The 24630-nt window shown below is 36.7% G+C and overlaps 1 protein-coding gene across 2 annotated transcripts in view; it reads right to left on the bottom strand.

Annotated features, from left to right (window-relative positions):
- Positions 1-24630, bottom strand: part of Tmeff1 (transmembrane protein with EGF like and two follistatin like domains 1) — a 133477-nt gene that overhangs the window by 66620 nt on the left and 42227 nt on the right. For both annotated transcript variants that reach the window (XM_004645228.1, XM_023705449.1), the window contains exons 3-5: positions 15458-15587; positions 9520-9546; positions 6950-7046 (exon numbers count right to left, since the gene is read on the bottom strand). In XM_004645228.1, coding sequence (XP_004645285.1) covers positions 6950-7046; positions 9520-9546; positions 15458-15587 — 254 coding nt within the window. The remainder of the gene's footprint in view (positions 1-6949; positions 7047-9519; positions 9547-15457; positions 15588-24630) is intronic.

Below are 24630 nucleotides of genomic sequence, written 5' to 3'. Positions count from 1 at the left end.
AAGTGGATACAGATGAATGTCCATTTTGTATCTGTGTATTCAAAGTGGTTAGGATAGATATATAGTTACATTCTCTTAATGAACAGAGGGATTTGTTCTATTGGTGTTTGTAAATAGGACATCATGTCCGCATCTTGTACAGCAATTAACCACTAGGAAGAATTATGCAATGTGTTAATTATTGAAACTGTCCTACCAATTTGGTTTGAAAATGTCTCATTGCTATTTGTTTCTCAATAAAATTATGAAAAAAAAGAAATACAAATAGAAACATGTAACACAATTAAAAGGAAAGTGAGAACTTGAGGAATGGACAACGAGGAGAGGGCATGGAGAAAAGGTCGGAAACAGGACAGGGACAAAGCTATACATGTACAAGATGGGCAAGATGGGAAAGACAATGATCCTGAGAAACATCAGCAGGTTTTGATGTTTTGAGAACATCAGCTGAAGTTTTTGAAACATCAGCAGTTTTACCTAGCATTTACTTGGTAGGTTTCTCACCATGACTAACTATACATGCTGATACCTGTGAACCAAGCAACTGCACTGAAGATAGCAATGTGTAATTGAAGAGTTACGCTTGGAATACCTGTCATTCTGGTCTTCTAAATACATACTTCAGGTCATGACATACCAATTAGCACCATACTGTCTCACAAGTAAAAGTTGTTTTGTTTTGTTTTGTTTTTTAAATGGATAATATATGAAAAAAAGACACAAGAAAAAGAAAAAGAAACGTCACAGGACCGTCCTGCTACAATGATGTATATGATTAGATTTCTAAATTTCTGTGTAAAATATGTAATTGTTTATTCATATTCTTAAATATTTTTCATTTTTTAATTTTTTATCTCCATATTCTGTAGGGACTTAATGTTTAACATATCAATAATTGATGGAAAATACCTATTCCATGTTATGCCTAAGAAGTTTGATATTCAGACAGATAGTTAAGTTAAACCCAACTGCATAAGATGTAGGGTAATAATTAGCTTCTCTTCTGGAAGGTTAACAACCTAAGTTTGTAGACCAAACGTTAGAGAAATAGAAGGGCTGCAAGGACAGCCAACAATTTGACCCTAGCCTTTAAAGGTCAGTGAAGACTCAGGATATAGGAGAACCTCCACTATAACATCATGTAATTCAGTTATGTCCCAAATTTTCTGATCAAGGAGATTATGGGACCACAGAGCAACACGACTGATGACATACAGTGTGCCTAAGGAGAGTCACCTGGAGAGAAAACGTTCTCTCAGGCTTTCACAGAGAACAAATTGGTCAAGCAATGGCCATGACTCATCCACATGGCTGACACTGACAAAGGATCTGAAAACTGCGGTACAGGATTACAGGATAAATCCTGAGGGTACTTGACTGACCTTATCAGATACAAAAGTTACATCTTGTTATATAGGTCTTGCTTTATGTTGGTCTTAACATTCCAGCAGAAAAGTATAAAAACGAGGTATATAAAGTAAAGCCATATTAATATGCTGAGCTGTGAAAGGCCCAAGTCAACAACTTCTGTGGATAACCCACTACTATTCTGGACTGCTGGACTGTCTTGGATTGCTTTGCTGAATTCACACACCTATAGTATTCAGATGCCAATGGAATACCCATCTCTGACAGGACTAAACAAAAAAAGGTGATACAAAGGATGGATCATTTTGTATCTGTATATGCATAACAGGCTAGATGTACAGCTACTTTTGTTTAATTCAATGAGAAGAAAGATTTGTACTAATAGTGTTTGGACAGGATATTCTGTCTGCATCTTGTACTATGGATAACCACTAAGAAGATAACAATGTACAATGTATTAATTATTGAAAATGTCCTATTAATCAGTTTTGAAACTGTTTCATTGATATTTGTTTCTAAATAAAATAAAAGAAAAAGAAAAAAACAGAAGGCCTCTTGGTAGTCTCCTTCGAAAACTGCACCTCTATCAGTTAGCAGGTCTCAGGCATGGGAAGGCTGGGGATGCAGAATGGTGCGTGGACTAAGCATTTGCCACCTGCCTTAAAGAGGAACCAAAGACTATGTTTTTATTAATGGAAGAGCTGAGCGGATATATCTTTGATAAAGTACAATAAATCTGGATTTGACCTTTTAAAATGCACAGCATGGGAAGTGCCTAGCTAATGAAAGAGTTCTCTATTAATGTCAGGAACAAGACATGGCTACTCTGCAGAGGTGCAGCCGTCACAACAGGTGTTAGCTGGGCCATTCCAACCCAGTTTTCAGGGAGACACTCTCCTGGTTTCCCTAATAATGTAGATAAATGAAGCAGACACTGTATTCCCTAAGAGTTTGAGGGTGTAGAATGCAGGCGAGGTGTCAGGACATCAGTGTTCAGTCCTAGCATCAATGACAAGATCAGTGTCTGGTCATGGCATGGCACTGGTGTCAGTGCCTAGTCATGGCATCCATGTCAAGACAAGCACAGTTCATCTTTCACATGATTTAATGAGGAAGATGTCACCACTTTCCCTGGCACATGATTTGAAGTGTCTGAGTCCAGGAATAAATGCAACAAAAATTCAAAAGAAAAAAAAAAGGGTAATTTATAGAGAGGCAACTGATAGGAAAAACACTGAACTAACTTAAAAGAATCCATCTCATTACACCTCTGGCTGACCTACTCAATCTCATCTGATAGAACTATTAAGATCCTCTCCAGGGGCTGGTGAGATGGCTCAGTGGTCTAAAGCACCTACTTAGAACAAGCTTAGCAAAGCACAGGAACCGCGGTTCAATCCCCCAGCACCACATGCCAGTCAGCCCCGCCCCCTGGTGGGCTGAGCTGGGCACACACACACACACACACACACACACACAAATAAATAAATTTTTTTAAAAAGAAAAAGAACATAAAGGACACAAAATATAAAAAAAAGATCCTCTCCAATTGTAATACTCTGAAATTCTAATATAGTTTATAATAATTAAGTCATGACATGAATACTCAGTTTATAATAAAAGCTCTATAATATCTAAAAGTTTATCTTTTAAGAAAATTACAAATTAACAACTGTTTATGGTTACTTTTATTTACCAACCTGGATGGTTTGAGAGACATGTTGAAGATTAATAAGGTACACTTCTGCATGTGTCTAAGTGGGACATGGGGCAAGATCTTGGGGACTATACCTGCCCCCTGGCTCCTTTCTTTGTAGCCCTTTTCCCTGCTCTCTGCCTCCTGGATGACATGAGTACAGAGCTTTCCTCCATCATGATGTTATGTTTCCACCTTGGAGGAAGCTGACCATGGAGTGAAACTTGAGAAACTATTAGCTGAAATAAACACTAACAATTTCCTTTTAAATTATGTATGTGAGGCATTCGTCCCAGCAATAGAAAAGTATTATGTCTTTGTAAATTTTCTATAAAATATATAAAACATTTTTTATAAAAATTCAGGCTTAATGGCTTACTTTTTTGCATACCTCAGTTTTCCACACCCAAAGAAAGTCTAGCTGGTCAAACTACCCTCAGGCAAACAAGTTACTGTGCACATGGTAGCAACTACAGAAAGCACATGGAAGGAGTCACATAACCATCATATAGATTTCATACCATGCCCCATTTAAAAGTTAAACTTTAAAAATACAACTTTAAGAAACAGTTAAACTTTAAAGAATTCAATAGCCTTTGAGGTATATTTATTTGTTAAAAAAAAAAACTATCATTGGCAGTAAATGCTCTATAGAATAAGATTTAATGTTCTTAAAATTTCTTTTTGTCTCTTTTCCCAGCAGGTTCAACCATTTTGGCACTGCCACTTAACTGTTACATAAAGATATCAATTACTTCTACATGATTTTCCTATTATTTTATGTTCTCGGCTGCTCATTCACATGCACCTCTGCCTGCTAGTAACAGCCTGTATACTCTGAGTATTGGTAAACTCTTTATAGGTCTGTACCCATTTGCTTATGTGTAGAGCTTTATCAGTAAGAATAATAACCAGGGCCAGCCAGCCAGCTCAGCAGACTAAAGCCCTTGCTTAGGCAGACGCAGGGGCCGGGAGTTTGACTCCTGGCATGCTGTGCTAGCCCTACCTCCACGGAGCACTGAAATTGACACTTGGCATGTTGGAAGGATCACTACAAATTCAATCTGTGCAATGAGACCCTGTACACCATGTACTAAATACATTTTAAAAAAAATAATCAGGCTGGGGAGATAGCTCAGTGGAATAAGTGCTTGTGTGGCAAGCACAAGGTCCTGAGTTCAATCCCTGGTACCACCAAAAAAAACATAATAATAATAATAATAATAATAATAACTATACTAGGTGTGGTGATACATATCTATAATCCCAGAGGCAAGAGAATGGAAAATTTGAGCCAGCTTGGACAATTTAGGAACTTACTGAGATTATCTCAAAACAGCAAATAAAAAATGAGCTGAGGACGTAGCTCAATACCTAGGCTGTGGGCTCAATTCCTAGAACAAATGAACAAACGAACGAACAAATGAACGAACAAACAAACGAACGAACGAAGAAAGAAAGAAAAAAAAACAAATAGCTACAAGCTCTCATAAACAGATCTACACAAAGTTAGTAGAGTTGCTTAGATTGGATATAAGACACTTCCTTAGGAAGAGTTTTTCACATAAAGAGGTGTGTTTTATATATAATGTTATACCTGAAGACACTTCTGCAACTAGATGAAACCTGTCTCACCTTAAGCCAAAGACTTCTGTCTCTTTCTGTTGGGACATGATTTTCGTGATAAGGAATAAGCACAAAATAGGGCTAACCAGAGATATTGGCAAAAGAATAAAATCAGACCAATAGGCCTAGACATGAGTCTTGAAATGTATGTAGACCCCTGCACCCCATTATAAAGAAGTCTTAAGTAAAAATACTGAAAATAATTATCTACACACACACACACACACACACACACACACACCCCACCTAATGGTGGGTTGTTTTTTTTTCTAATGGTGTTTTATGTCACATCAAAAATACAAATCAAAAGGAAGAATAAGCATAGCTATTATCTGTTTTCTAAAGCCATATTGCCCAGTGTATTTCTCTTGTTCTACAGGTTAGTATCTGCTTTTGAAAGGTCTCCAAAATCAAACCACCTTTACTAAAGTGGACACATGCAGGCCAATCCAAATGACCAAAGTACAGAAACAATAAATTCACATTTTGCTGAACTCACTTTTTTCTGAACTTGCTTTTCATTTGCCAATTCTCATCTACTTTGAAACATACAACAAGTAAACTACCAAACAAACTTACCAAATGTCATGCAAAAAGCTGATGTTATATCATAACTGAAAGTGGAATGATTTTTAATGCTAAGTAGATCATATTGTTCCTTTTCACAAATAAAGGGCTAAATAAAACATAAGACTAGGAAATACATATCAAAAATATGTACCAGTGAGGAAGAAAGTACCAATCTCTATAAAAGTGTTTTTGAATATTCACTACAAGAAAACTGAGTAAAGATTAATTTGTGCTAGCAGGTACTAAAGTCATTATTTAAAAAAATCAAATCACAAAAAAATAAGTCCTACTAGGCATGGTAGGGCATTCCTGTAGTCCCACTACATGGGAGACTGAGGTAGGAGGATCACCACAAATTGAAGGCAGTCTGGACTACATAGTGAGACCCCCACATCCAAGAAAGAAGGAAAGGAAAGGAAAGGAAAGGAAAGGAAAGGAAAGGAAAGGAAAGGAAAGGAAAGGAAAGGAAAGGAAAGGAAGCAAGTCAGTCCCAGGTGAAAGAATGATGAGTTGATGAGGCTGGGAATAAACAAAAAGGATAATGATGAAAGGAAAATTCAAACATGACTATTTTGATAAATGTCTTCATTTATCACTATACTATCAAAGAACATCATTTCTTACAAGGTGTTTTAGTTACTTTTGTCTCATTGCTTATACAAAATAACTGATACCCAAAGTCAAAAGGTGAAAAGATTCATTTAGCTCAGTTTATAGAGGTTCCAATCCATAATCAGCTGGCTCCAAGTCAGAATGGCATCACAGTTCCTGGTAGGGAAAAGGTTGCAAAGCAACAAGGGACAAAGCCTCTTTCTGTCTCTTATAGTCAGGCTACTGAAATTAGGATGGTGCCAAACCAATGTATGGACTAACTTAGTAATGAAACACCCTTAATCCTAGTGTCTCACCGTAAGTCAGTCAAGATACTCTAGGTTCCCCACCTATGCTGCATGAGGCTCTGGGGGGACACCTAGACACAAAACATAAACCACAAGGAGTGAATGGAAAACTGGACAATGCTGATAGCCACAATTAGGGAAACCTAACAATGAGTGAAAAATCATGTCTCATTACACAAATGGAATTTCTAGGACTAATTTTTAATTACATAAAATATTTAACATATCTAAATTTTGCAACAAGTTTTAGATTTTTCCTAATACACTGAAATACATGACAATTTTTTTTATAAAACTATAAAGTGAGGGCCGGCCAGATTAAAGCACCTGCTTAGGTAGACACAGGAACTGGGGGCCCCTAGGGCGCACTGAGACAGTGAATGAGACTGGGCATGGTGGTGCACGCCTGTAATCCCAGCACTTGGGAGGCTGAAAACAGGATGATCACTAGGAGTCTGATCTGTGTAGTGAGACCCTGTACTAAATATATTTTTTTTAAAAAACTGTAAGGTCAAAAAGAACCTATTATAGATACATAGCGCTTTTAATTAATAAAATTAGTGTTTAACATAAAACAATACTTTCAAGTTTTTTAAAAAGCAACAAGTACAAATGGATTTTCATTCTAAAACTTAAAAAATTTTAATAGCCAGAATTTAAAACAAGTCAATTAGACTAACAGTAAAGAAAAAAATTTAGAAAATACACACAAAACATACAGAACCAAGTAAATTATATCTTTCCACAATAGTCATGCTGAAAAATGTATCCCACTCCTCTACCAACTCACCCAACATTTTCTGCATCTTCATCACACTCAGCTTTATATTTGCAAGGTCCACATTTGGAGTGTTTTCTGTGAGCTTCTGCCCCTGAACCTTCCTCTTCTGTTTAAAAAGAAAAATTAAATTTTCAACCAAAAGTGGGCATCTCCTTTGCAAACATACTTCGTGTATTAAGTGGTCAGTATTATCACCTTTCTAGGCAAAATGTGCCCAAGTTCTTGAAAACAATCATTTTCAAAATGCATCAATGGTGAGTCCAAAAACATTGCCAATCCTGAAAACAATATAATCTGTGGTACAAATACCACTGCTAAGAAAATAATCCTTTAAAACAGGCATGCACAAGCAATATAGGTTTGATAATAGATTGCTCTTAAGAAAATTACTGTGTAACACTGCTTAAGAGGAAGAACTGAGCAAAACTTAAAAGAGTTTGATCTCAACATCACACACACACAAAAGCAATAAATTCAGTCGTGCTACCCTCCTAGTGAAACAAATCTATACAATCGTGGTTAACAAATAAGTACTTGAACAAAGTGCAATATAACTTTTATCTTATCCTAACACTGGTTTCATACTTTTGGCTTGGTAACTGCATAAAAATTCATAGTTCCACAATGTGAGGGAAAAAAAAAAAACCTCAAATTTTAATAAGAAAAGATCTCTTAATATAGACTTCCCCCTTTTCAGGCAACAATGCACATAACAGAAGTGCATGGGACTAGTATGACCTGACAACAAAAGCCAGGAAATATCACTATTCCCCAACTCAGCTCACAGCCTCCAGTAAGGGAGAAGCCTACGTCTGAGGGTCCCAACTACAGTGCAGCCTATCCTGATCATCTCAAACTGGGAAGGGAGCACAGATGAAATGCCAGTTTAATGATTTCATTTTACTAAAGAGATTTCCCAGTTTAGTTTCAGAGATCCCAGTTATGGAACAAGAGCTGGAAAGAGGAGGACAGGAGGAAAAGGAAAGGGGATGGAAAAAAAAAAATTGAAGCAAAGGTATGATAAACCTAAGAGCTTTTACAAATGGGAAAGGATCCAAGAAAGGAGAAGGGAGGGAAAGAGTAGGGAATGAAAAGGGAGGGGTGGATTTAAGCTGTATTATGTACATGTACAATAATTATAATCATTATATACTGCAAACATATACTAATTTTAAAAAATAAAATACACATAACTATAATACCATTTTGGTAATGTTTCCAATCTTCCAATGCTTGGTCCTGCCCCGCATTTATGTGGAAATTCTCCCCTAAACTCTCATGAATAATCCCTGAATCCAGCAATCATAATGCTAAGTAATTCTGAGTTCTCAGAAACATCACAGGATCTAGAATTACTAGCAGACCACAAGCTCACTAAAGTTTATTACTCTGATCATACCACCTAGCCTTTTAAACTCATACTCCCTAAAACAATGGCCAAACTACATTCAAGAGAAGACATCCAGTATTGGATTATATTAGTAAACTTATCTGTCATATTATATTATATATTAAATTATATTATATTATATTATATTATATTAGATAAATTCTCACCTCTTTACTACAGGAACAATGACACTTTCTCATTGAGGATCAGGTCACAAGAACTAGACCACAGGAACTCTTAAAACCTTTTCTACCTCTAAGCTCTAGAATTCCTGATCCTGATCCTTCACACACTATTAAGCGTCTATGTGTCAATTTAAATTAAATTCTGTTCAAGAACTTTACTCGTTTTATTTTAAGCTAAAACTGAACTCCATGAATTTCTTCTTCACAATTGGTCTATTTTCTAGAAAACATTCAGAATCCCTTCCAAACTGAAAGTTTAGTACTTATGAAATGTAGAGTGAGGAATAACATAAAATAAGTTTTATATGGCATTCAGAGGATCTTAACTATAGTTTACACATGGAATGAATTCCCCTAGCATGCATGTTCTTTTAGTGTATCCTCACATTACCACTATTGCCTCAAACAGTAAGGTGCTTTGCACACAGAAGATAGGAAGAATTATAGCCTCCTTAGACTATGAAACAGATTAGTCATTCTCAGCTCTGATCATTTAAACTGTATTAAATGCTACTATAAATATTAATTTTTAAACACCAAGAATAATTCATGTATCTGTAAATAAAGCAGACATGCTTTTGAAAGTTTAAAATAAATTTTAAATTTTACCAGAGTTGCTCCACAAATTTTCCCTTTCCTATGTAAAACTCACTTGAGTTATTTTTAACCCTGTCATGTAAAAACCCAACAAAAATCACAGCATTTTCCCCTTAATCTGACAAGAAACTTTCTGTTTAAAAAAGGCATCAAACAGAGAAAATCTGAAGTAAAGCGGCCCTGAGAGCTTATAGATGACAGCCAAGGGACAAGCAGTTTCTTTCTAGGGAAATGAAATACCCTAAAATTGACTGTGGTGATGAGTATAGAACTTTGTGAATATACTAAAAGTTATGATTGGCATGTTTTAAATGGGCAAATCAGGTAGTGTATGTATTATATGTCAAAATTTCTAAAAAGAAAAGTGAAAGGCAGAAAATGCCTTTTAAGAAATATTTGAAACTTACCTCCTTCTCCAGATCCAGAGCCATTATCTGAGAAGAAAAACAATGAAATAAACATATTTCCTGGAAATTTCATCTTTCATACAGTAAAATTTCTCATCAACAGTAAAACAAAACCATTATCACATATTTTTCTCATATTTGTGACATCTAACAATTTATTCTACATTTATTTTTATGTCACAAAATACAAATGAATTAAGTAATCATCTCTCATTTCTCTGTAGTTCATTCAAGAAATATCTAGATATCTTGTATAAAAACTAATAAATATTTTGAGCTACACATAAGTAATTTTAACTCACTCAATTAAAAGGTACAAGAAAAATTTAATTTTGTTAAATCTTAAAAGGAATAATGAATGAGCCTACTTTTATTAGGAAGGAAGGAAAAGAGGCTGGAGTCTTACTACAAAAATTTAAATGAAATTTATCAATAAAGACCAAAAGCCAATAGGTGTTTTTGAAAAAGGCCAAGGCCTCATCAGGAAGGACTCTCAGGGTTGAGGTTTTCATATAACTGATAAAATTAAATACTACTTAGGAAATCCGATCAAGGAATCTCAATAAGAAGCCAGTCTAAAAGTTAACTAATGAGAAAAGTTTATTTCATAATGCTAAAAAAAAAAGTTTCACAGAACATGTTGGCTTATTAGCATTAAGTTGTTTTAAAACAAAGAAAGCAAAGATAACTGGTGAAGAATCTGACACTTGGATCAGCACTTTCTAGAAGAGAAGACAGCTATCCTAGAGAAACCATTCCAATCTCCAAAGAGTTCCCTGGATTAGAAGACAGGCAACACCCAGAACAGTACTGTTCCTTTCCCTCCAGCCTCCTCAGACAATAATCAAATTTCCAAATACAGCAGAAATAGGAATAGTATAAATATGTACAGTAATCAAAAATAAATGTTTATAAACATATATAATAGCATACAATACATAGGTGTATATATGTATATCCAGTTGCAAAACTCTTCATGGACTTTTATGAAAGTCTTCCACTATGTTCAATTTTGATTTATAGACTATTAAAATGACATCTTCTCCACATAAGGAGAAAAGAAAAAAAATGAAAGAATCTGATTTCAGTTTGTTTGCTTGTTTGACAGTCTCACTGTAGTTCAGGCTGGCCTTGAACTCACTATGTATCCAAGGCTGGCCTCACAGTGATCCTCCTGTCTCAGCCTCCCACCGACTGGACTTACATGTATGTGCCTCAAAATCCTGGCTATTTTTGAGTGCTTTTTGACCAAACTTTTCTTAGGCAAGCAAATATTCCCTTCTTCCCTCTATTTCACATCTACCAAAAGGGTCCATGCTAACTGCCGGGCACCATGATAAATGCCAGGAATAAAATGACAAAGAAACACTTCCAGCACAAAGGAACTTATTCCCCAATTTTTTTTCAATTCATGCCCAATTTAAGTCACCATAAAAATGCTACATCTTCCTCAGTCATTTACAAGTTCTAAATAAGCAAAATGCTATGACTACCCTGATAATGGAAAATCTTTTTGTAGGTTGTACACAACAGACAACACACATGCCTATCTCAGTCCAGAGACTCCATCCCAACCCTGAGAATATATTATATTACCCTAGGCAAGAAATGTCTCTTCTGGTTAAAACAAAATCACTGAGCTGGGAAAGAGCAAGTATGACAGACAAACACAGTATTCTACTTGCATAGCGATTCAAAATATGAAAAAACTATACTGAGATGTCACAAAGAAAAGTTTCAGATAAAAAGCTTAAGCCTAGTCTTAAAAGTATAAGGAGTTTTCAAATAAGTAAAGCAGAATAGTATTCCTAACTCATGAAACAGGAAACATAAATGACATAAAAACACTGGCCTATTCAGCAAATAATAAAATCAATATAGCTTAGTGCTTGAAATCTTTAACAGCTTCAGGAGAAAATATCCATTTAATGATTTAGGGAACTGGTGCTCAAAGAGGCTAAGTGACATATCCAAGGGTACAATAACTTCAAAGCCAGGTTCTCTACCGCTGGTGCAGTACCCTTGCCAAGCTATCATTCTGCTTGCTAAAATTTACATTCACAGCTTATCAAAGGACTTGTTGTCTCAAACACATGCTTCTCACAAATGATGTACAACTTAAGACCAGAAAGAGCTCTAGGCTGTGTGTAATGGTGCACACCAGCAAGCACACCCACTCATAGAATGGGAGAGGAGGATCACAAGTTCAAAGCCAGCCTGGGCAACTAAGGGAAAATCTGTCTCAGAATGAAAACTGTAAACCCTTTGCCAATCTCACCAAAATAAGGAAAGAAAGCTGAAATTCATGCAACTAGAAATGAATAGGATAAGGGCCAGCCAAATAGCTCAGGAGATTAAAGCACCTGCAAGCAGGTGCAGGGGCCACAGGTTCAATCCCCAGGTCTGTGGTGCTGGTGCCAGCCCCGGCCCCAGGGCACACTGAGACAGCAATTGAGACTGGGCGTGGTGGCACACCTGTAATCCTAGTATGTGGGAGGCTGTAAACAGGAGGATCACTATGAGTCCCATCTAGTAGTGAGACCCTGAACACGCTGTAGACCCTTCCCTAAAAATACATAAAAAGAAAGAAATGAACAGGTAAAACTACAATGTATTCTGCCAAAACCCAGATTATCACTGGTAACTATTTTAAGACCCTCTACTCTCATAAAATGGAAAATTCAGAACAAATGGACAGATTCCTAGATACATATGAGCTACCAAAGCTGAACTAAGATATAAAACTTCTGAATAAGTCAGTATCAGTCAATGATATTGAAGAAATAATTTTTTAATATACTAAGAAAAGAAGCCCAGATCCCAACATATTCAATGCTAAATTCTACAAGAACTTTAAAGAAGATCTAATGCCAATATTCCTCAAACTCTTAAATGAAATCCAAATAGAAGCACTACTCCCAAAGTCTTTCCTGGAAGAAAAAATTACCCTGATTCCAACACCAGAAAAGGACCAACCAAAAAAAGAACTACAGACCAATCCATTTAATGAATATAGAAATACCATTAATAAGATACTGGAGAACAGACCATAGCAAATCAAAAAGGATCACACATCATGACCAAGAAGGATTCATTTTAGGGATGTAGGGATGGTTCAACATATACAAATCAATACAAGTAATACACAACATAAACAAAACCAAGGATAACAATCATATGATCACTTCAATAGATGCAGAAAAAGCAACTGAAAAAATTCAACATCCATTCATGATTTTTAAACAAAAAAGCTTAAGAAAAAAAAAATGGGTATAGAGGGGCCAGGGAGACAGCTCAGTGGCACAAGCGCAAGGTCCTAAGTTCAATCTCTCCCTGGAAAGTGGAGGGGCAGGAGAGAAGGAGGGAGGGGGGGGAAGGGAGGGAGGGAGGGGGAGAGAGAGAGAGAAATAGCTTTTCCTCTAAAATCAGGAAACAAGATTAGACTATCCACTATCACCACTTCTGTTCAATATAGTTCTCAAAATTTAGCCAGTAGAATTAGACAAGAGAAATAAAAGGGATATGGGATGGAAAGAAAGAATTCAAAATATTACTCACAGATGATATGATCCTCTACAGAGAAAACCCAAAAACCACACCAAAAGACTCCTAAAAGTAAAACCAAATTCAGTGGTAGGATATAAAGCCAACACTCAAAATCAAAATGCCACCAAAAGATTCCTAGAAAACAAAATTCAGCAGCATTGCAAGATACAAAGTCAACAAACAAAAATCAATAGCATTCTTGTACATCAATAATAAATTCACTGAGAGAGAAACTAGGAAAACAGTAACTACAGCATCAAGAAAAATGAAATATTTAGGAATATAAATCTAACCAATGAAGTAAAAGATCTCTACAATGAAAACTACAATACTCTGAATAAAAAGATCAATGAGGATATCAGAAAATGGAAAGATATCCCCTGTTCCTGGATAGGCAGAATCAACACACTCTAGTCATAACGGTTATACTTCCAAAACTGTTATATAGATTTATTTTTTTTTTCTTTGTGGTACTGGGGATTGAACTCAGGACCTTGTGCTTTCCAAGCAGGAACTTATGCCACTGAGCTAACTCCCCAGCCCTGTTATATAAATTTAATGCAATCCCAATGAAATTATCAATTTCTCACCAAACTAGCAAAAACAATCCTAAAATTCATATTGAACCACAAGAGATCTTTAATAGTCAAAGCAATTCTGGACAAGGGCAAGGCAGGGCATCACAATTTTGGACATCAAGTTCACTACAGAGCTAGTGATAAAAACAATATAGTATCGGCAAAATAAAGACTTGTAGATCAATGGAACACCATAGTGAATGCAGAAACAACTCCAGGCACACTCAGCAACCTTCTCTTGACAAAAGGCTCAAATCCTTTGAAAAGACACCCTTTTTAACAAATGGTACTAGGAAAGCTGGCTCTCTACATATTGAAGACTAAACCTAGACCCATCTCTCTCACCATGCACTAAACTAAAATTAAAATGGATCAAAGATCTAAGTATTAAAACAGACACAATCTACTGAAAGAAAAAACTAAGGAAAACTCTTTAATTCATAAGCATAGGCCCCAGGTGCACAAGAAATAATATCATGAATCAATAAATGGGATCACATCAAATTAAAAAGCTTTTGTACAGGAAAAGAGACTACCAACAGAGTAGAAGAGACAACCTACAGAATGAGAAAACATTTTTGCAAGCTGCTCCTCAAAGCACTAATATCTAGAATATATAAAGAACTCAAAAAACTTAGATTCTCCAAATTTAAAAGACCCAATCCAAAAATGGGCATCTGAAACAGACACTTCTCAAATAAAGAAGTAAAAATGAACAATAAATACATGAAAAAGTGTTAAACACTGCTGGCCATTAGAAAAATGTAAATTAAAACAGCACTGAGAGCCTTAGTCCTGAAAGAACAGCTGTCATCAATAACAACCAATAACAAATGCTGGAGATGGTCCAGGCAAAAAGGAACCCTTCCTCATTGTTAGTGAGAGTGTAAATTGGTACAACCACTATGGACATCAGTATGGCGATTCCTCAAAAAAGAAGAGAAATTCCATTTGACCCAGCCATTCCCTTTTAGGTATCTTCTTGAAAGAGTAAAGAGCTCATATCACAGTCGTAATGTTCACCCATGCTTACAGTAGCACAATTCAAAGATAAACCTTAAAAGAAACCTTATGTCCATCAACAGACAAATGGATAAAGAAAATGTGGTATTTATACACAATGCAATACTACTCTGCCATAAAGGACAACAAAACTCAAGTCATTTGTGGGAAAATGGATACACCTTGAGACCATAATATTACGTGAAATAAGTCAGACCCATGGGCTTCAATGTCACATGGTTTCTCTTATATGAGAAGCTCAATATAGTGGTGCCTTAGCTCACTAACACTTGTTTGTGAACAATTTACTTTGCACACAGAAGCATCTGGCAAAATTTTGTTTTTGTTCACAAACTGCGTCAGATGAAGAATACAGCCATAGTCACCTTTCCAGTACAAACAAAAACATGGTGCACAAATGTGAAAATATAAGCAGCTTGGGAGCAAAGGGTGAAAGAAAACATCTTCAAAAGAAACACAACCTGAAACACCACTAACTGATAGCTTTCTACAGATATTTCTTACCTTACCCATGCCACCCCCATCTTATTCTGTCAAATGTTTAAGCCCATAGGACAAAGATATACAAAGTTTCCAAAACAGAAAGGCATTAAGGTTTAAAAATGTAGTGAGAAGTTACACAATGATTACAGGACCACCTGACGCGAAATAAGGGTGAAAAGTAGCTCTCTGGTTTCTCATGCAGTTACTACCAATCCATGCAGCCATTCTGAGAACATACATCCGGCTGAAAACTTTCTTGAAAATATAATAGAATTCCTAATATTTACTCAGGAAAATATTATACATACCAGAGTAACATGGTCCTCGTGCTACTACTGTTATCTCTTTCTGGTGCTTACAAGCAGCCCTTCTAAGAAAGCACTCATTTTGATAAGTGTCCCCATTCGATCCACAGACAGGAATATAATTTGTATGGCACTGCAAAACAAAAATACATTCTGAGAACTAGGCATGAATATTAATAGTTCACTTCATATTCATGAATGTAATACCATACTATTATAACATTCTTATACTACTGGTTGGTTATTCTTTTACTTGATTTTTAAAGACTTATGCTGCTTCTTACCTGTTTTACTTTCATAATGAAAAACGTCACCAAGATTCCAAAGAAATGAGACTGAAAATCCTGTGCTATTTCATTTTCATGCTATGAAAGCTTATTTTAGATAATAAGAGAAAATTCTTAACAATGTTTGTAAAAGCAGTACTTAGGTAATATTTTCTTATCAAAATTCATGTATTCTATATCTCTATAGGAAAAATCACAAAAAACGTTCTAGTATGAAAAAAGAAATAAGCTGATCATTGTTCTCAAAGACCTTAAAATCTGTGAGAGCCCTAATAATCGAGAAAATATATACTGCAAAGATCAGGTTCCAAATCAATTCAATAAACAATAAGTACATATGTCTACAATCTGGTAGTATTAATATCTAGTATTCAAGGAATACTTCTTTAAAAACAGTGGAACTGTAAGTCTTAGAGGCTGTTTCAGCAACAAGTGAGACAAAATTTTTAAAACAGAATTTGGTACCAGAGAAGTGGGATCATTGCTGTGACTATACCTGACAATGTGGATTATGAGTTTTGGGGAATGGCTTATAGGAAGAGATAGGAAAGGCTTGGAGATGTCCTCTACTTGTGAAGAGCTGGAATGCCTTTGGCTCTTCTGCATGGGAGATTCTCATCAGAGCTCAGAAGACCAGAAGGCTGATAGAAAGCCAACCTGTAAAGACTAGCCTGGGGAGGTTTCTCCTCCTGGGAAGGACTGCATTGGTTGTTGGACTGCGGATGATTTGTTATGGCTTGGCAGAAAGTTTGTCTGCATTTTGTTCCTGTCCAGAGACTTTGCCTGAGACTGAGATTAAGCACAGTGGACTAGCTAATCTTGCAAAAGAAATCTCAAGGCAATCGAATGGTGAGACAGTGGAATGGGTATTGTTGGGGGTCTTTAGTCAGATATATGTTGAGGGTCAAGAGCAAAGAGCCCAGCAGGATGACTTAAAATGTGAGTTTGGCCAGAAAAGAAGCACCAGGAAAGCTGTGCACTGCAAAATTAGAGCTGAGATCTCAATTGCCCAGGAGAAACAGGAGAACAGAAAACATGTCCTGAGGGCATCACAGAAAAAGGTAGATTCTCACCCTTTGCAGTCTCAGAATTGCAAGAGTGAGGGACTTTATTTTGAGGAGAAAACTGCAGAGCCCCAAATTCCAGAATGGTAGCAGCAGCCACAGCAGGTTCTAGAATGGTTCTGGCATAGAGAATTTGTCCCTCAGAATCAGGTTCATAGTGCTGAGCAATCCAGACACTTGACCCCTAGAGCCAAGAAAGAAGAAAACCTGGCTACTGCTTCAGCTGGCAGCAGCCCTTGGCATTTTTCATATGGCACTGGATTTAGGCACATGCAGAATGCAGAAGTTCTGAGGTTCAGAAGGCTTCCACCTAGATTTCAGAAGGCCTGCGAAGGCCTGTGCCCCTGAGAGAGCAGTATGTAAAGCTGTAAGTGAGAAGCCTATTCAGTGGAAACCCCAGAAGTTTGAAAAAGCCAAGAACCTGTACTGTCTAAGAAAAGCTGCAAGTAGGGAGAAAAGCCAGTCCCAAAGAAAAGCCATAGGAGCTACCAGTAGAAGTGCCATAAGGGTGGATCCATGAAAGGCTTTTGGAGTTCACACCCCCAACAGATTGTTTCAGATGTTCCACACAGAAGTATAGGACTTAATGTTTGCCCTTCTGGATTTTGAACTTGTTTTTGTCCCAATGGTTTGGTTTTTTGTTTGTTTTGTTTTGTTTTAAAATAATTTTATTGAGAAACAAATAGCAATGAGAGAGTTTCAAAACTGATTAGGACAGTTTCAATAATTAATACATTGCATATTGTTTTCTTAGTGGTTATTCATAGTACAAGATGCAGACATGATATCCTCTCCACAAACACTATTAGTACAAATCTTTCTTCTCATTTAATTAAGAGAAAGTAGCTGTATATCTATCCTATTTTGAATATACAGATACAAAATGGTTGTTCATTTGTATCCCTTTTTTTTGTTTAGTTTTGTCAGAGAAGGGTATTCCATTGTCATCTAAATATTGTAGGTATGTGAATTCAGCAAAATATTCCAATATAGTCCAGTAGGCCACAATAGTAGTAGGTTTTCCATAGGACTGGCAATGTCAGAAGTTGTTGACTTGAGCCAGCATATTAATATGGCTTTAATTTTTATACTTCGTTTTTATACTTTTCTGCTAGATGGTTAAGACCAAGATAAGCAAGCTAGCTTCTGGCTGGTTTTGTTTTGTTTTGTTTTGTTTTTTGGTGGAACCAGGGACTGAACTCAGGCCCTTGTGCTTGTCAGGCAAGTGCTTATTCTACTGAGCCATCTCCCTGGACCCTTTGGTCCCAATAGTTTATATCTTGCTGTATCTTTTGAAATGGTAATGTTTACTTTGTGCCTTTGAATATTGGAAGTGTTTAAATTTTCATTTGTATAGGGGCTCACGGCTAAGAGTTTGCCTTAGATCTTGAAGGAAATTTGAGACTTGGACTTGTCAACAATGTTAAAACTGTTGGTGGGCCGGCCAGATGGCTCAGTAGAATAAGCACTTCCCTGGCAAGTCCAAGTGCATGAGTTCAATTCCTGGTTCTGCCAAAAATAAATAAATAAATAAATAAATAACCTGTTAGAGCTTGGCAACTCTTAGAGATGGACTAAAATGCCTTTTGCATAAAGGGATGTGCATGAGTCTTTGGGATGGGTGCTTCCCATGGGCAAAATGTCATGGTTCTAATGTAATACAATGTTAATAAGCATGTCTATGTACCTCCAAGTTGGTTTAAGGAACTGGTTGCCAAATTGACAAGGGGTGGATTGTGCTGGTTGAAACATTGTGTCGACTTGAGAAGTTTAGAAGTTTAATTAAATGACTCGGCAGAGAGCCAGGATTCTCAGTTGTAAACATCCTTATCCTATGCAAGAGGAGGACATGGACACTGTGTAAGTTCTATACCCCTATCCCCTGCATAGCTTGTTTATAATATAAGGAGGGGAGAGAGGCTGGCTAGAAGCCCCAGCTGCTGCCTCTCCCTTTGCTCTTCGCTGTGTTCTGCTGCCATGAACTGCTGCTCTCTGCTATGTGCCACTCTGCCTAGGAGCCAGCCAAGTATAGACTAAAATCTCCACAAACTGAGATAAACGAACCTTTCCTTCCTTAAATTTGGGTGTTGGGTATTTTGTTCCAGCAATGAGTGAAAAGTAACTGAGACAGTATCAAACTGTTTTTAAGTTAACAATAATTTAAGCTTAACTTGAACAGATTTTTATGAGCTTGTATAGGGCAGCAGTGGTCAAAGGAAGGTTTCCTTGACAAGAAGATCAAAGAAACTATGATGGTAGCCTTTCGGCAATGTGCCCATACAAGGCAAGGACCCTATCTTTAAATATCTTTACAGCCTCAGCATTTAGTCTAGGACCTGGCATAAACTAAGCACAGGATAAAGACACTGTTTTCTTCAAAGGGAACACAGTATTCTCCTGTGGCTATCTTGCATGGCATTGGATTTCCTCAATAAAACCATTTTAATTATGTGATATTACTCAACTCAAAAAGTCAAAGCCCTTCCTCATGGATGTTTCTGGAAATTTGAATGCACGCTGCAGGTGAAAAGACAGAGGAAAAGAAGAGTAGACTGTGCTCTGTGCTTAGCACAACTTACAAGTGATTAGAAGAGCTTTGTGTTGAGCTGGATTTTTGTTTGTTGTCTTTTAGGTGTTTTGTTTTCACCAAGAGGCAATCTACTGATCTGCACACCAGATATGGCCATTGATTTCAACTCTTTCCCACTTTGCCACACAAGAATGCAAAGGATTCACACAAATCAGATCACGGAGGATTTTCTAGCTACGTAAATATGTTTAAAAGACCATTCATTTATAATAAAAGTTTCAGGCACCAGGTAAGGTGGTATATGCTTGTACTCTCAGCTACCAGGGAGGTTGAGGCAGGTGACTCAGAAGTGTGAGGAAGCCTGTACAATTCAGCAAGACCTTTCCTCTAACTAACTGATTAATTAATTAGTAATTAATGGGTTGAGGACCTATCGCAGTGGTAGACAATACTTGTCTAACATATACAGGCCCTGGGTTCAATCCCCAATGCCACAAAAAATGTTTCAGGGAAAGAACATTTTAGTTTTGGGTTTTGGGGTGTTTAGTTTTGTTTTTGAGACAGGATTCTCACTATGTAGTTCAGGCTCACCTTGAACTCACTACAGCCCAGGTTAGCCTTAACTGGCAGTGATCATCCAGCCTCAGCCTCCTGAGTGTTAGGATTATAGGCAAACATATCATGTCCGGCACATAAAGACTGCTGCACAGTGAAGAGTAGAACCACAAAGATCAAGACACAAAGATAAATGTAATGTGAAATTCAGAACTTCTTAATGTAATAAAATATAATTAAAGTTATACATAATTCAGCAACTAAAAATAGTTTTTAAAAAATCAGAAAATGAAACTAGGACAATTTCCAAAATACAGAATTTTTTTTTTTTTTGCAATTAATATAAACCAAAAAGAAATGATACCTCAGGTAAATCCCATTAGTGCTTTATGTACAAAAAAGGGGAATTAAACCACATGTAGTTTTATATGCACTGAGAATATTTCTAGGAAAAAATACAAATAGCAGAAGTTGCCTCTAAGAAGAGCAACTGACAGTTTGGTGTATAAAAAGTTTAAAAACATTAAAATAGTAGGTTCACATGAAAGTACATGAGTTAATGGATATGAAACACTCGATATAATATTCAAATACTGTGCTATATATGGCATACACACATGTATTCACATATACACATGCATGTCTTCACAAATCAACATGAGGAAAAACAAAAGTGCTCCAAAACATAGGCAAAGAATATAAAGTACAATATTAATTTATAAAAAGCAGCAAGCACATTTCCAATTTCTCTAGTAATCAAATCCAAATAAAAATTTTTTGCTTTTCAGGTTTAAAAAATTTAAACTAATTGATAAGTCTCACTACCAAGAGGTTGAGAGAGGGGCTGAGGAGTCTTAGCACAAGGACCTGGGTTTGATCCCCAGTACTGCATGCCTTGCCATGGCGTGCCAGCCACTGAAACCAGGCATGATGATGCACGCCTGTAATCCCAGTGCTGGGGAGGCTGAGACAGGAGGATCACTATGAGTTTGAATGATGTAGCGAGTCCCTGTACCAAATATATAAATAAAAGATTTAAAAAGCAAAAAGAAGAAGAAGTTGCGGGAGAGCCTGCCCAGCAAGTGCAAGGTCCTGAATATGATTCCCAGTACCAAAAAAATGTTTAGAAAAAAGTTTAATACACTGCTATTGGTGAAAGTGCTCACCTGCACATAATCACTGGATCAACAATTCTGCATCCAGGAATTTAACCTATAAAAATACTTAAGACAATTGAAAGAGAGGTCCTTCCAATCCTCCCCTCATAAGAGTCATTAAATCTCCCACCACAAAATCTTAAAGGACAGAGTTCAAGGCAATCACAGAAACCAGAAAGTTAGAAGAAAATCTCAAAAAGGAGAATCAGTAGTAAATGCCAAATTTATGTATAAATTCAGGGCTACCTTTTAGCTGACCTTGAAACACACAAGGTCACAGTTGCTCTGCTAACACTAAAAGAAATAAACTGATAATTGTTGCTGCACACCAAAGAGAAGCCAAAACTTGCAGTTATTTAAATTCATCCAATTTAACTACAAAAACAAAAAATACTCATCAAACAACAGAACTGAGATGCTAAATCGTATCATTTATAATGTTAAACTGGTAAGAAGAGATACTACACTTGACCTTAGCCAAAATGAGAGAAGCATTTGTATCATTTATAATGTACAAGACAAATTGTAAGATATTCTAACATGAAGACACAGGAAAACATAATCCATTCTCAAATTTTAAAAAAAAAGAGGTAATACCTCACATGTTCTAGATACTCGCATTAGCATAAAAAATATTAAAGCAGCCGTAACACCTATGTCCAAAGGAATGTTTGTAAAACATTACAAACACTTTTTGTAATGTTTGGAGGGCATGGACATTGTGCAGCTAAAAGCCACAACTGATATCTGACCAACCCCAGGCCCTGCAAGTGTGGGGGAGAGCTTCTGCTCTGTCCTGCGCCCACTCGCCTCTCCAAGCCCAGGCCCGCCGCATAAGAGGCCTTTGCCCATGTTCTCCACACCTCCCCCACCTGACCAGACCCAGCACAGCCCGCCATCTGAGTAACAACTGCCCCACTCTTGGGAGTCCTGCAGACCCACCAAAACACAACACTAGTCAGTGTGTGGGAGAGCTTCTGGGCTCTCTTGCACCTGCTCCTCATATCCCTCCAGACCCAGCCCAGACCTAGCATACAGGCTTAAGATAAAAACCTGTAGCTAAAGTCCCTGCAGTGAGACTGGGGTCAAAACCACACAGCTAATCCAGGAACAGATGATCTTACCAGAGGTGTACAGCAGGCCCACCTCCAAGGGCAACAACAGTAAGGAGCTGAGCACAGTAGGCCAACCCAAGCCAGGCACAACTGCATGAACTAGAACTTGGTATATTAGTACCCGAATTTCATTAGGTGATGAGGACATAATTGCACCAAAGCTCTACATCAAAGGCCAGAAGTCAGTGTTAAAAGAAATAATAAAGACAAGGAGCAAAATGCAATCAAAGGCCTCAAGCCCACCCATAACAAGTGCAGAGGACACTAGCTCAGCTGAAATAAATGAATCAATAGCGTTGGAAGTAAATAACAGCAGAAAGATACAGAGGAACTTAGCAGAATTAATTTCAGGAATAAAAAAAAAGAAAACTCTGAATTTATAGCAGCTGAACTTAAGAATCAAATGCAGAAACATATGGAGGAAACATAATGTCCAACCAGAACAAATGCAGTGGACACTAGCTTAGCTGAAATCCATGAATTAATAGCGTCGGAAGTAAATAAGCAACTGCAGAATGGTTTAAAGGAACTCAAAGCAGAATTGGTGTCTGAAATGAAAAAAGAAATCTCTAAATTCATAGCACCTGAACTAAAGAATCAAATACAGGAACATAAAGAGGAAAACGAATCTGAAAAAACTCTGCAATAAAACAATTCATAACTGCTTCTAAACAAGACATTGATAAAAAAAAAAATACAGGAGATTAAAAAAATGATGGCTTCCTTGAATGAGCACTACAAGAAAGAAATAGATCACATGAAGCAGAATCAAAGAGATGTAGGGGATCTTAAAATCTCAATCACAAGCCTAAAAAACCGTTTGAGTGAAAGTGAAGATAGTTTCAGATCTTGAAGATGCTGGTGCAGCTAGTGAAAAGGTAAGAAAGGAGCTATTAAGAACAATTAGGATGCAGGAAAAAATAATTCATCATCTGCAAGACGATGCAAAGATGAACAATGTGAGACTAAAAGGCATCAATGGGAATGAAGGAGTCACTACAAATGACATAAAAAGAATATGGGCAGAAGTAATACCAGAAAACTTCCCAAATATGAGGAAACAATCTGATACTCACATAACCGAAGCATACAGAGCTCCAAATAACTTCAACCCAATTAAAAACACACCAAGACATATGACAGTCAAGATCCCAGAAATCCAACACAAGAATATCATATTGAAAGCCGCTACAGAAAAGAAGCAGATCACAATCAAAGGAAAATCCATCAGAATTACGGCCGACTTCTCTTGACAAACCATGAAAGCAAGAAGAGCATGAAGCAGAGTACTTCAAGTCCTCTATTAAAACAAATTCCAACCCAGACTACTATACCCTGTAAAACTCTCTTTCAAGTTTGATGGAGAAGTGAAATACTTCCATGACAAAGAAAAATTAAAGAATTTCATCATGACAAAACCAACCCTACACAGGCTACTGAAAGATGTTCTAGAGAGGGACCAAAATGATCAGAACTCCACCAACAAGAACAGAAAAAACCCACTAAATAGGACAAAAAATTAAACACAGGAGAAAAAATAGTTCCAAAACAGCATTCAAATAACATGTCAATCATTAAGTCAACACATTTCAATAATAACCATCAATGTAAATGGACTCAATTCACCAATTAAGAGAAATAGATTGGCACAGTGGATTAGGAAACAAAATCCAACAATATATTGTATAAAAGAAAAACATTTAACTCATAAAGAAACTCACAGGCTGAAAGCCAAAGGATGGAAAAAAATACTACATGCCCCAGCACTTCAGAAAAAAGCAGCGGTAGCAATCTTGATCTCAGACAGTCTCAACTTCAAACCAAGAATGATCAAACAAAATAAAGGTCACTATATACTAATTAGAGGAAAAATTCAAGAAGAAGAAATAACAATCAAAAATATGTGTGCACCAAACACAGGAGCACCCAACTATATAAGACAAACTTTAAAAGACATGAAAAATCTAATATCCAATACAACAATCTTAACAGGAGACCTTAACACCCCTTTATCCCAAAAAGATAGATCAACCAGACAAAAAATTAGCAAAGAAGTAGCACAACTGAACCAGAGCTTGGAACAAATGGACTTGGTAGACATACAGTGTTCTACCCAACCACAGTGGAATACACATTTTTCTCAACTGCACATCGGTCATTTTCTGAAATATATCATATGCTAGTACATAGGTCATGCTTAAGTATATGCAAGAAAACAAATTATCCCATGCATATTATCTGACCACAATGCAATGAAACTGGAAATAAATAACAAAAGAAACCAGAAAAACCCACTAAATACACGGAAATTAAAAAACACCTTACTCAATACTCAATGGGTTACAGATGAAATTAAACAAGAAATTCAACAGTATCTACAATTCAATGAAAATTCATCCACAACTTATCAGAATTTATGGGATAAGATGAAAGCAGTTCTCAGAGGGAAATTCATAGCTGTGAACTCA

This window comes from Octodon degus, unplaced genomic scaffold, assembly GCF_000260255.1.
Source record: "Octodon degus isolate 3935 unplaced genomic scaffold, OctDeg1.0 scaffold00221, whole genome shotgun sequence".
Classification (NCBI taxonomy): domain Eukaryota; kingdom Metazoa; phylum Chordata; class Mammalia; order Rodentia; family Octodontidae; genus Octodon; species Octodon degus.
Note: the sequence above shows the minus strand (reverse complement) of the source record. Positions and strands in the feature narration are given on the sequence as shown.